Below are 11,965 nucleotides of genomic sequence, written 5' to 3' on the forward strand. Positions count from 1 at the left end.
AAGCATCTTGAAGAACCAGAGTTACCCTACAGCGAGTAACCAGTTTTCCTTCTTCAAATGATTGTCCATACATATTCCTGCTAGGGTGGGATTCACCTTACCTGACTTTAGCTATCTAAAATCTAGTCACTGCGGTATTCCCTGCAGTCAGCGGAGAGACAGACTCACTCCTCCAGAGGAAGAGTCACCTCGTCTGGACTCGGGTGTCTGGGACAGGAAGGAGCGTGACTCTTTGTCTCCTTCCGAGGGTAACTATTTGTGGCCGTTAACCACAGACAGAGCTGGACACTGACCTTTTAGATAGGCAAAGTTACGTGAGCTGAATCCCACCGTTGCTGCGACTGTAATGACGGGGGGTGGCAAGGGACTAGGAAGTAGCCCCACCGAGGCTGGCATCCCAGCGGGAAGCCCCCAGAGGGGAAATGGAAAGTAAAAGACTTAAAGCCCTATACGATATTTCAGGTGCTGGTATTTTACCCAAACAAATAGTAGATTATGCCTCAGTCCCGCTGGGACGGCCTCCAATGAAACCTGGAGGATCTGCTCGGCTGCCTGGTAATAACACACTTTGAAACCCATCTGGACAATCCCTGGGCAGTTCCTGAATGTTCTTCATTAACGCCACCAACAGATTGGAAGCTTATCAAAATGTGCGCCATGGGGTTTTTTTCTGAATACAGGGGTCAAACTCTCGTCACGCCTGGAATAGGAAGCTGTGTATCACCAAGGGCAGGGAAATGGCGCTTCTGGAGTGCACATCTAGAATGGAGTATATGAGGACAACACATCTTGAAGAAGAATTATGCTTTGTTTACAGAGAAAACGTAGATGCATTACGCTACTGGATTCTTATAATACTGCTATACAAAGGGAAAACAATAGAGAAATAGCGGTTTGTGAGACCATACATCTACATACCTTGCTGGCTTCCACCATTGTAGGCAAGAGGCACATATTAAGTTCAGGACGTGGAGGACGAATATTGCTTTTTCCCCCTATTAATTTCAAATTTTCACGACATGGAAAATAAGGTCCAAGAGACACTGTAGTATAAGTTAGGATAAAATAGGGATATATTAAAAAGGTCAATATTTGACATCAGCAAGGAACACGATAGAGTAATAATAGTGTAAGAGAACTTCAAAATACAATCACTGAAATACCTACTTGGGATATTACTGTGGTGGTATGTACAATGATTGTGCTGTAGAAATGGAACCAGAGTATGTAGGAAATCATGAGGACTTAAAAGTACAAGCTCCTTGAGGACATCTACAAACAAAAAGTTGTTTTTGCTATTACATATTGTTATTTCTTAACAGCAAACAGTTTAACTTCAGGCTCATGCATTTTCAAACTCTCCTTCATACCACTTTTGCGGCACTTGGCGCGCACCGTGGCGGGAGGGAGGCTCTACTGTGAATAGCGCGTAAAGTGAACACCCCTGAACCAGCCAAGACTCCCTCCACCGCTGCTGCTGGGAGAAAACCCGCTCAGTGGTAGATGGACCACCAGCCAGAGGGGCACCGGCTTGTAGAAAGTAGAAGCTCAATAAAATTACCCTCTTTCCTTCTTCTTAACCATATCAGGTTTGAGGCCTGGAAAATGTCAACCAGCAGCGGTCAGGAGGACAATGAGAAAACGCTCAAAGTAAGGGGAAAATGCATACAAATCACACAAAAAATGGTAATTCGGACACAGTTTTAGGCCTTCATCAGCATAATGAATACTTAAAAATAACCAAACTAGAAAAAACCTTTTGAAATAGGTCTTCTAATGCAAGAGACACACTTATATATAATGTCTATGCCGACAATTATAAAAGCAAACCCATTCAATCCCACAAGCTATTCAAGCTTTGCTTTTATTATTTTACCTTCCTGTAACGGATCATAAAAACGAAGGCTAGAAGCTGTTCCTGAGAGGAACTTGGTCACCACGCAACCTGCCGAGCGGAGCCTTACTTAATATTTGCATTTTAATGGAAGATTTGGGATTTGGTTCTGAACTCACTGATGCCTGAATTTATTCCTTACTTGTGCCCCTTATCAGGTAGCAAGCCGATCTCTCAAAATGGAGGCTGACTTTTTGTGCACAGTCTGCGTGCCCTGGGAAGCAGGAATATTGATTTTAACCCGCCAAAACAGAATGATTTGGAATAGGAACAATGGCAATACCAGCGTATTGACAACATTAATATAAACAACCCCAATCTACAGAGCATCTAGTAAGCATCTGCACTTGCAAAAATGGAATTCGAATTTGAAAGCAGGGAACTGCGTAGCACGGGTGCTTCCCGCCCGCAGCTCCACCGCTACCACTTACCAATACAAGCGTTTCTCAGTTCTGGAGGACTATAGGAATTCAGCAGAGTCAAGAGCTTATGGGCAAACTCAATGCGTTCCTGCCACTGAATGAGAGCTTGCTTCACATCTGCAAACACAAAAACCAGAGAAAGTTGTTAGTTTCTCAAAAGGCTCATTAAACAAAGCATAGAATTTTACTGCTGAAGCATCTCCTTTTCCTCTAGCGTGATTATAATCAATGTAGAAACCTGTTAGATCTCGCTGGTCTACTGCTATTAAATTCACTTAATCTAGTTTCATATTACATCAATAAATAATTTAATAAGTAACAATTTAATAACTTAATAATAATATCTCCTACTTGTATGGGCAGTTTTTAAACACAGGTAACAATCAGGATGAAGTACTAACTTTTAAGTCATGAAAACTGATTAACAGACAACAGGCATGATCCTTTGAAGAGTTATAATCGAACCTTTTCTTTGAAGATACGGACGTGTTGACTTAAGAACCGAAAGGAAAATAGACAGAAGTTCGACCAGGTCTCCAGTCACGTGGCAAGCTGTGGCCTCGTGGTACATCATGTGCAATGTGTTAAAGGACTATGAAGAAAAAAAAAAAAAGCTGAAATTAACACACTTGTTATCATTTCTATCTATCCTACAGATACCACTTTTACATGATTTATTTCATGCTCAAAAAAAGATGCATCAAAATATACGGTGCTGGATAGAACCACAAAATTACTCAAAGATAGCCACATGTAAAAACCGAATAAATCTGCATACAAAATTGGTATATTTACTGTGAACAAAAGAGTCTTAAGAAACAAAAAGAAGAAAAGGCCAGGGGAAGGGAAAGGGCCAGAAAGAGAGGAGGAAGGAGAGCGAGCAAATGAACCCCCAGGTATCTTCTGTAGCAACAGAACAGCTGCCCTGGACATCTGGTTCTGTTAACAGCGAACAACAGGAACTCTCAAACGGAGGGTTCAACTGAGACTTGCTTTTGGTCACAAGGCCGATTTTTGTTCTTCTCACCTAACCCAACGACTAGAGTAATCTTACATTTTTCTCACGTCATGCCAGAGGGAAACTGAATTTGTAACATTTATTATAACAATGACCCTCTGCAAGTAGCTACCACCCACCGCAACTCAAGAAATGAGCGTTTTTGTGAGCACGTCCAATACAGCTTATACAGACATTTAAGAACAGCCTTAGCTCATTTTCCAGGTACAAGCTTTCTATTAGTGGCTCAATATAAAGGTTTCACACGTAACGTTTAGCTAAAAGCCAATAAGCAAAGCATAATTTAAGACATGGTATTTTTATATATCTGTAATCCCAATATTTCTGCGCCAACATGCAAAGTGATATTAGAGATGCATAAAGACACACCTGGGCACGTGAATTTGGGGAAAAAACGTAAGATTAAGATAGGTGCTAGTCATTTTTCAAAATGCTGCTTAAGGACATCTGCTGTATGATTGCACATCAGATGAATTACTTCTTTTATAACTAGAATACCTTCTAGGCATCTGTGATTTATAGAAATATTGGGAAGGAAAAGCAACTAATTTCTGAACTGCAAAAATTCTAGCACGAGATGTGTGACTTTTCTGGAGGTGACAACTCCTCGATGCAGCATTTTTCACCACACAGAACACTGCCAGGGAACAAGCGGAAATAGAAGAACTGGTAATTTCAAGCTGTAAAGCAACTCAGCTAAAAGCTGAATATTAGTTATATCTAATTTCTAGCAATGCTTTACATAGGATAAACTGCATCTTAAACTACACATTCTTTAGAAACTTAATTATCCATTGTTAGTATGGGTCAGGGTTAACCACAGCTGTTAAACAAGTTCTTTTTATACATATGCGTGTATGTATTTTGCTCTACTTACGAGTTTCACGTATGAATAAAGTTATAGATCCGTTCCTAACTTCTTAGCCCAAGCTGACCGAACGTCAGCTAGCTAACTAGAGTTAATCAGAAGCTTACACTTAGAATAAACTCACGAAAACTCTATTTTCCAACAGTACTACAATGTCGTAATTCTTATTTTTCTGATTTTGTAATTCCAGCTTTTTCTATCACTTTGTTCCAGAAAATACAAACTAGCAACATAAAAAAAAAGGTAAGGGAATTTTTTATATAAACCATACAAAAATGGGGTTGGAATGGACCTCAAAGCATCATCTAGTCCATCCACGTGCCTTAAGGCAGACTAAGTATCTTTATATCCTTGACAGATGTTTGCTCAAAGTCCTCTTGATGACTTCCAGTTGTGCTGGCTGCCACCTTCTGAAGGAATCTATTCCAACATCCCGCTCACTGCACAGCTACAGCTGCCTCCTACCACTGCCCTTGCACCACGCGTTTTTACCAGTTTATTATCCCTCCCTGAATACACTGTTCAACATACACCAAAGATTAACTGCATCTTATTTTTACACTGTCTCCAACACCTCCAGATAATCTTGATTTTTATTCTTGTTCTCAGAAGAACCTAGCCTCCTTCCCCATTTTGCATCACCAGTATATTTAATAAACACGCGTTCTCATCCATCAATTCAATAATGGAAGAGTTGAATAGAATCCAAGAGCTCACAGTCATCTCAAGGAGAAAAGAAAAAACGAGACAAAAAAAGACAAAAGACCGTATGTGCCCTTTTTCAGTCTTCTGGTATCTCACTCATCTTAAAAAAAAAGCAGCCACGAACAGTTCCCAGCTTCTTCAGCAACGTCTTTTAGGCTTTTGCTACATTACTGCAGGTGAGGACAAGTGGATCTGTAGAGTGAAACCACCGCTGGTTTCACCAGCAGGGGCTCCACATCCAAACTGTACCCATTTCAGAGCTGTATTAGTTATTTTTTTTTTCTTCTTCTCTCTAGTTTGAACCGACTCTGGTCTGGTCTCATCGACCAAATACCCATTTACAACTGGAATATACCGTATGTGCTCCAGAAACGCATCTTTAGCTGTAGTTTCATCAGAAAGAAAACTAGTTTATGTGTTCTTAGACCACTCGTTCTTGGAAACAAAAGCGCAATAGGTAGGAAAGATGGGGAGAACTGCCTCCAAAGTGCCTCAAGAAGTGTTCAGAAGTATTAACCACGACTGCATCTGAGCAGCCCTTATTTCTGTATTTTAACCTGTTGCCTTAACACTTCTTAACTAGTAGTAATTGCGTGACTGTGCCAAGCCATTTACTCCCAGTTGGTCTGTAGTAAAGAGAATGACACCAAAAAAGCATAAACTCACTCCTCTCACCATAATCTGCTGGTGGCTTACCCTCTGTCTTCGGAACAGGCAAACATTTTCCTCATCTTTTTACTACTAAAGAAATCTTATTAAAGACGACAGGGGTGGAGAAAGCCAAGTCTGATTTCCTGCTACTTGCGACACCTCTTGCTACTTGCAACTTTTTCAGTAGACCTCATTTTCTCTCCATGATGAGCCTCAGCGCAGTGTATCTATCCTTGACATGAGATGACACATCACCCTTTTATTTCTCAATTGATTTCTTGATCATCTTTCCTATTTAAGCTACATCCCCTTCTAGTTATCCTACCAAATCACCGTTATCAACTAACCTGTTATCTTTAGCCTGCATTAAGATTTGCATTGCCTCATATTTACTCACTTGACCTCCTACATTAGTGTTTTGACAAGCAAAATGTCTGGTCAGTCTTTTTTTGTCCTTCCTAACATCTGTAAGATTTTAAGGTTTTACAGTACGCCAGTACTTAATCGATATATTTCTGATCTTTATTTTAAATGATACCATATTAAAACAATTTAAAGCAAACACATTGTCAGGAAGGAAGCGATGACTCGATAAGGAAGCGAGGTGCTCATTATAATTAAATGTCAGTCTTTACCTCAGTCATCAGAATCAATCCTCTATTAAACACAACAAGAAGTCTGTCTTCATCAGATTCTAATAATATTCTGAAGGCACTAGGAAAAAAATTCAAACATTGAGAACACTGAAAAATACGTATCATCTTTTCACAATTCATACAAATGCTTAAAATTTTATGCTTGTGCTGTATGTTGGAAAATCATTACAGAAGAACAAAGAAACCCCAAAAGGACATAATTATTCTCCTCATTTTTCCCCCCCGCTTTTTCATTTAAAAATGCCTCTGATGTCAACTTCCTTTATGTTATCGAAAGTAATTTATAAACAACCATTACAGAAATATTTTCCAAATGATGTCTGCAAAAATGCTAAAACCCGAGGAGAATAGCGTACTTCAAAAGACAGAAGTTTGTGCTTGTCAAATGATGTATTTAAATAGGTTCAGTTAAGCGTATGTTTGGACTTTTAGATGTATGAAAACATTTCGAGCAGAACAGAAAATAAACGATGATGCGTAACTACTGAACCATCCCTCTCAACGTAACAATTCTTCCAGAGCATCGGGGAAAATCTGGTTGTGCGCCATGAGACATGACGGGATGTGACCCCTTCGACTTACACCCATCATTTCCCCTTCTCACAAGAGTCTTTCAATGCATCAACAGTTGCGTTTAAACCCCCGATATCTGATGTACATGCACAAGCAATTCATAGTTACGCTGAAAATACCCAAGCGAAGTTTCAGATGTACTAGATAGACTAGGAATGAAAAGCCATCTGAAGATACGATACAATAAAACTCTGTCCCACAGGCACAACTGCTAAAAAACATTTCTGCCCCAAAACAACACGTCAACATCAGCAGCTGCAATTTCTGCTTTGCCCACCTAGGCTAAGCATAGTAGGCTGAGAATGGAATTTCATCTGAATTAGAACAGAGTGATTTGGTTTTAGGTTTTTTTCTAGGGGTCTCCTGACGCAATTGTGTCATAGCGGTTTTTTTTGAACCCTAACAATATGCAACTTGGTTTACACCTGTTTATTGTGAAATATTTGCTTAGTTTCTGAATTTTCATCTGATGAAACATTCTAAAATAAATTATATTCACTAACAATGGATCTTGAAAAAAAAAAAAGCATATAATTGAAACTTTCTGTTTACTTACTTCTGAATAAAAGTATCCCCAAAACTTTGTGAAAAAACCCATGAAAATAGCAACGCTAATTTTAATTGTACTTCACATCTGGCAAAATATCGTTCTTATTCAACCAGGATTAGATTATTACACTACGACTTCACTACTAACGTACCTTATTAAAGTAGTCCAACAAGACCGTCCATCCAAGCAGCGCAGGTAACAGCTTATGGTTGTTTTCTTAAATTGCTTTATGTCTTCTATCTCTTCCTCTCTCATCTCTGGTCTCTGAGCTACAAACAGTTGCATGAGGTTAAACAGCTCTTCTACTGCCTAAAACACACAAAAATATTAGGTTAGAGTCATCTCTCTCAGTATGCTGGGGTTTAGATCTTATTTATATTACTTATTGTGTATTATTTCAACTAACACTAGAATAAACATACATGAGCGAATTTAGACGGGGATACATTTTGAAGGATTACAACAAAGTTATAAAATCAGCAGACATTTTAACCTTAAAAAATTAAAACTAAATGGTTCTTAAAAACTAAAATTCCTCTACATAGTAAAGAAAATCTTTGTATTCTTTCTGTCCCTGTACACCTATAAAGGACCTCAAAGCAACATTCACTCAGTAATCACACACAAATGCATACTCGGCCTCTTAAAAACTTTGTAAGCCTGTTTTTCCACTGTTCCACATGGACTATTTTAACTCGTATCTACTCTCTAGTGCAAGCATCAATGTTGTAGAGACAGTGCAACAACTCCCCGTGTACCGATGCTTTGCAAAAGGTACACCAGTGTTCCCAAGGTGAGCACCCGGCCACGCTCCCTTTGAATGCCACGGGCTAAATCCTGGCCCTATTCCAGAAACCGAAGGCAAAGAGGAAACTCTCTGGGAATTCCTCCAACTTAGCGTGTTAGAACTCAACGTGCTTTCTTGAGACCACCGTTAAAGGCTATTCCTTGTTTCTTAGGACCAGACTGGTGTACAAATTATTGTAGAACAGTGGAAACACCAGTGTCTGCTTCCAGAAAAAAAAAAAAAAAAAATCTCTCCAACTGCTATGTGGCAAGGAAAAAAATCCAAAACAATCCCCCTACAAAGTATAGTAATCTGATCTAAACACATTATTAATTACTTATACCAGGAAATCAAAATATAACACTTTAACCACTTAGATATTACATAGGTCTTTTAATCTCTTGCATTAAAAGAGACGTTTGGTAAGAGAGGAAATATTAATGATGGAACGGTATTGTTCTGGTATCGATCTACTTACTCCTGGGTACTGACTGGCATGTGGCGTGAGATTCTTAAAGGCCCACTGGATGTTCTGGTGAGAAGCCAACTGCCTGGTAAAGGCAGGGGACTGCTCACAGCAGAGGCGCAGGATGCCGTAGTAGGCAGGCAGCATCCCGCGGTTAAAGAGCACCACATCCTGATCGTCGTGGTCTGCGAGGATGTAATTGAAGGCAATGTTCTTTGTCACCACGGGATTCTGGACAATAAGGCGTACGTTCTCTGGACAGTCGACACAGACGTTATACCAAAAAGACAGCAAAGCCTGTTTATTGTGGTTGGTGGCTATAGCCGGCTCGGAAAGTTTAGGCTGGAAAAGGTTCCATAAGTCCATGAAGTAAGTAGAAAACATGAGTTTCTCAGTTTTTGAGATCAAACAGTACGTCATGAAACTGAAGTAGGGCACAAGTTTTGTAGTGCCGTGAACAGCAGCATCAACATACAGCTTAGCTCTGGAAAGAAGGCCAAGAAGCACATTGTAGACTTGATGGAGAACTACTGTAGTATCTGGACTGAGAGGCAGATCGCGTGTAGGGATGTGCAAAGAGCGAGTTGATCGGAACATCTGACGGAAGGAATTGCTTGGAATAAGCGACACCAAGAGATAGGCTGCAGCTTCAAACAAAAACAGACCTGTTACACCTTTGGAAAATGACACACATGCTTAACAGTCATTTAATCAAAAGTTAAATTACATTGTGTGTTCCATTTACAGATTTCAAAGCATTTTAGAGAATCTGGTATTACTATAGTCACACTGGAGATGAAAAAAGAAATAATCAGAGTGGATAAGGTTAGCATGTTAAAAGTGGCGCTGAGATTTGCTTTCAGGCCTCCTTACCCCACATTCCTGTCTGCTGCTTAGTTGTAACTACTGTAACACAACGTGTCCCATCGCAGAAATACAGACCCAGATGTCTTCTATGACTAAACTCCGTACCGCTTGATCAAGACGCCACTACCTCTTCAGAGAGGTTTACAACTGGACTCTGTTGCAAAGCTGTACCTCCAGTTTCCACATCTCCCTCAACCACAGAAAACATATTAAAGTCCAGCGTGGCCTGTTACTATGCAATCTCCTTTATATAAAAATTTAGGGGCAGGAAAGGCTGAAAACGTGATCTTGGCAATGGCCTGGTGGTGGGATTCCTGGCAGAAGAAACTAGAGAGCCAGGACACCCTGGAGTCAGGGAGAAGCACAGATGACTTCTCCTTGACCCACAAGATCGAAGGACTCAACTACAGATCTCCCCGTGATGGGTAAAAGAGGAACACGTACTACTCCTACCAACAGTACAACTATGTGATGGAAACTACTGAGAACCTCTTGGATTACTTCTTTTTCTACTTTGGGTTTTCCTGGATCTTGTAGATTAACCACAAAAGATAAAGAAACTAGTAATGTATTATTCAAGTTACAAAAGGAGATCACGGTTTTCATCAAAACCAGGTAGCATGTCTTGATGAGGCACCACAGTTGCATTAATATTTTAAAATGCAGCAATCCTAAAACAAATGGAAAAGGAGAAGAGAGGAGTACAAAAGCACATATTTCATTTGTGACAGGAGTACCACATACACAGTAACTTGCTGCAAGAGAAGAATAATTTTCTTCAATTAACTTACAAGTTCTCACTCTAGGATAGTTGTGTGCCAGAAGAAAACGTTCAACCCAGTTTTCCATATTTTGCAGCACCCAGCTGTGAGCTAGTTTGTTTCGAGGTGTTTGCACAGCCAGCCAATCCAGGCACTGAGATGGGTTGTATTCAATGACCTGAAAGAAGAGCGTAAAAACCAAAAAGAATACATTAACCTTGATACTATGTACTGTTTGTATTAAAAAACCCTAAAGAAAGCCTATTAAGGCTTTCAAATATTTTTTCAAAATCCCACAGGGCTATCAAAGCACCTACAAGACGGAGGTGCTCTGGCACGCAAAGAAAATCCTCATTAAAATGTCACTGGTTTGTGCTTCTGAATCTCATTCAGAGCTTTTGAAAGTTCAATCTGAGTCCAGGAGTTACTCTACGTATCCTTTCTGCATATTTTGAGATCCTTAAGAGTTGGAATGCTAATGACACAGAAAACTGAACAATTTTGTCTTTATAAACAAATAAATATATTTTTTTAAAATAGCTAACACAAAACCTTAACACCAAATCAGTATTTCCACACAAGTTATATCAAAAGAACAGAAATGGCATGCAAATATGTTCATATAGCTTCATGCTGAGGACAGCTATTATGTTTTTATGAATATGGAATTTCAAGGAATAAATTCGTCCAGTGCTTTTCAAAAGTAATGAAAAGCCTGTGGAGTGCTGTTGGACAGTTACCAAAGCCTTACAGATAACAAGGAGAAAATGCAGCTTCCTGTGCCTTTCTGGTTCTGTGTAGTTAAAAATTTGTTGACGTATTATTAGGCCAATAAATGCAGTTTGCCCATTTGCTAGTTTTTAAGAACTGTCTTGGTTTTACCCTGAGGTCCAGGTGCCCAGACAAGGAAAATGGAACTCTACCTATTTAAGGAACCACAGGCAGTAACTGAATTGCTGAAGCTGTTCCCAACTACTCTGACCCACCTGAAGAACATGAGCAGTTGACAGGACCAAATCTCCGCTTATAAAATTTTAATCTCCATTTAAAAATAAACACATTAAGAACAATCTCCTCCCTTTTTTTAGAAATGACAAATTGATCTGTGACGTTTCCTTGGTAATAGCCGGAGGGTATCTCCAAGAAAGAGACTATCATCATTCACTGCCTTCATCGCTCAATCACTTTTTAATGACTTCTAGAAACTGAAGTGCCCGCAAAAGTACATTCTACACCCTAAATTTGTCTGCCTACGCATTAACCATTGGGCCTCTCGTCCCTGCCTACAGCATTTACATCTCTAGACCGGTGTCAACGAGGGAAGGATAACAATGCTGGCGACACCGGACTGAACTGAGGACTCCTGCTGCTAAAGGCTTGGCTTTCCAAGAGAAAGCCCTCACTGACTCGCCTCCTCTGAAGGTTCTGTTTGTGTACTGAGAAGAAGGAGGGAAATAAGAGAGAGGATTGCTTAACAGATTACACACATAAACTTTGTAGCTACTTACTGAAGAATGAAGCACACGCACTTCATGCCACAACTTGTGTATTATCAAAAACTCTCACCGAAAGGTTTCCTCATTGCTAAGAGAAATTCCAAACCTACTGTTTCCCCGTACACAGAAAGCAGCTGGATGTAATTCTTGATCGTGAGATGCGCTAGTTGAACTCTCTTTACCTGAGGTACAGCAGTTACAGCTAATCTATATTCAGATCAGACACCTAATAAACACTTGGTATACACCTT

General features: G+C 39.8%; 1 protein-coding gene across 17 annotated transcripts in view; it reads right to left on the reverse strand.

Annotated features, from left to right (window-relative positions):
- The window catches only part of USP34 (ubiquitin specific peptidase 34), a 134,587-nt gene that overhangs the window by 5,974 nt on the left and 116,648 nt on the right, over positions 1-11,965 (reverse strand). For 13 of the 17 annotated variants that reach the window (XM_054194306.1, XM_054194309.1, XM_054194297.1 and 10 more), the window contains 8 exons: positions 10,249-10,396; positions 8,603-9,237; positions 7,489-7,646; positions 6,194-6,272; positions 2,782-2,908; positions 2,326-2,433; positions 1,168-1,272; positions 919-1,043 (listed from right to left, as the gene is read on the reverse strand). In XM_054194306.1, the coding sequence (XP_054050281.1) occupies positions 919-1,043; positions 1,168-1,272; positions 2,326-2,433; positions 2,782-2,908; positions 6,194-6,272; positions 7,489-7,646; positions 8,603-9,237; positions 10,249-10,396 (1,485 nt within the window). The remainder of the gene's footprint in view (positions 1-918; positions 1,044-1,167; positions 1,273-2,325; positions 2,434-2,781; positions 2,909-6,193; positions 6,273-7,488; positions 7,647-8,602; positions 9,238-10,248; positions 10,397-11,965) is intronic. The other 4 variants (XM_054194303.1, XM_054194299.1, XM_054194304.1 and 1 more) reach the window with 2 other exon arrangements.

Source organism: Rissa tridactyla, chromosome 3 (assembly GCF_028500815.1).
Source record: "Rissa tridactyla isolate bRisTri1 chromosome 3, bRisTri1.patW.cur.20221130, whole genome shotgun sequence".
NCBI lineage: Eukaryota > Metazoa > Chordata > Aves > Charadriiformes > Laridae > Rissa > Rissa tridactyla.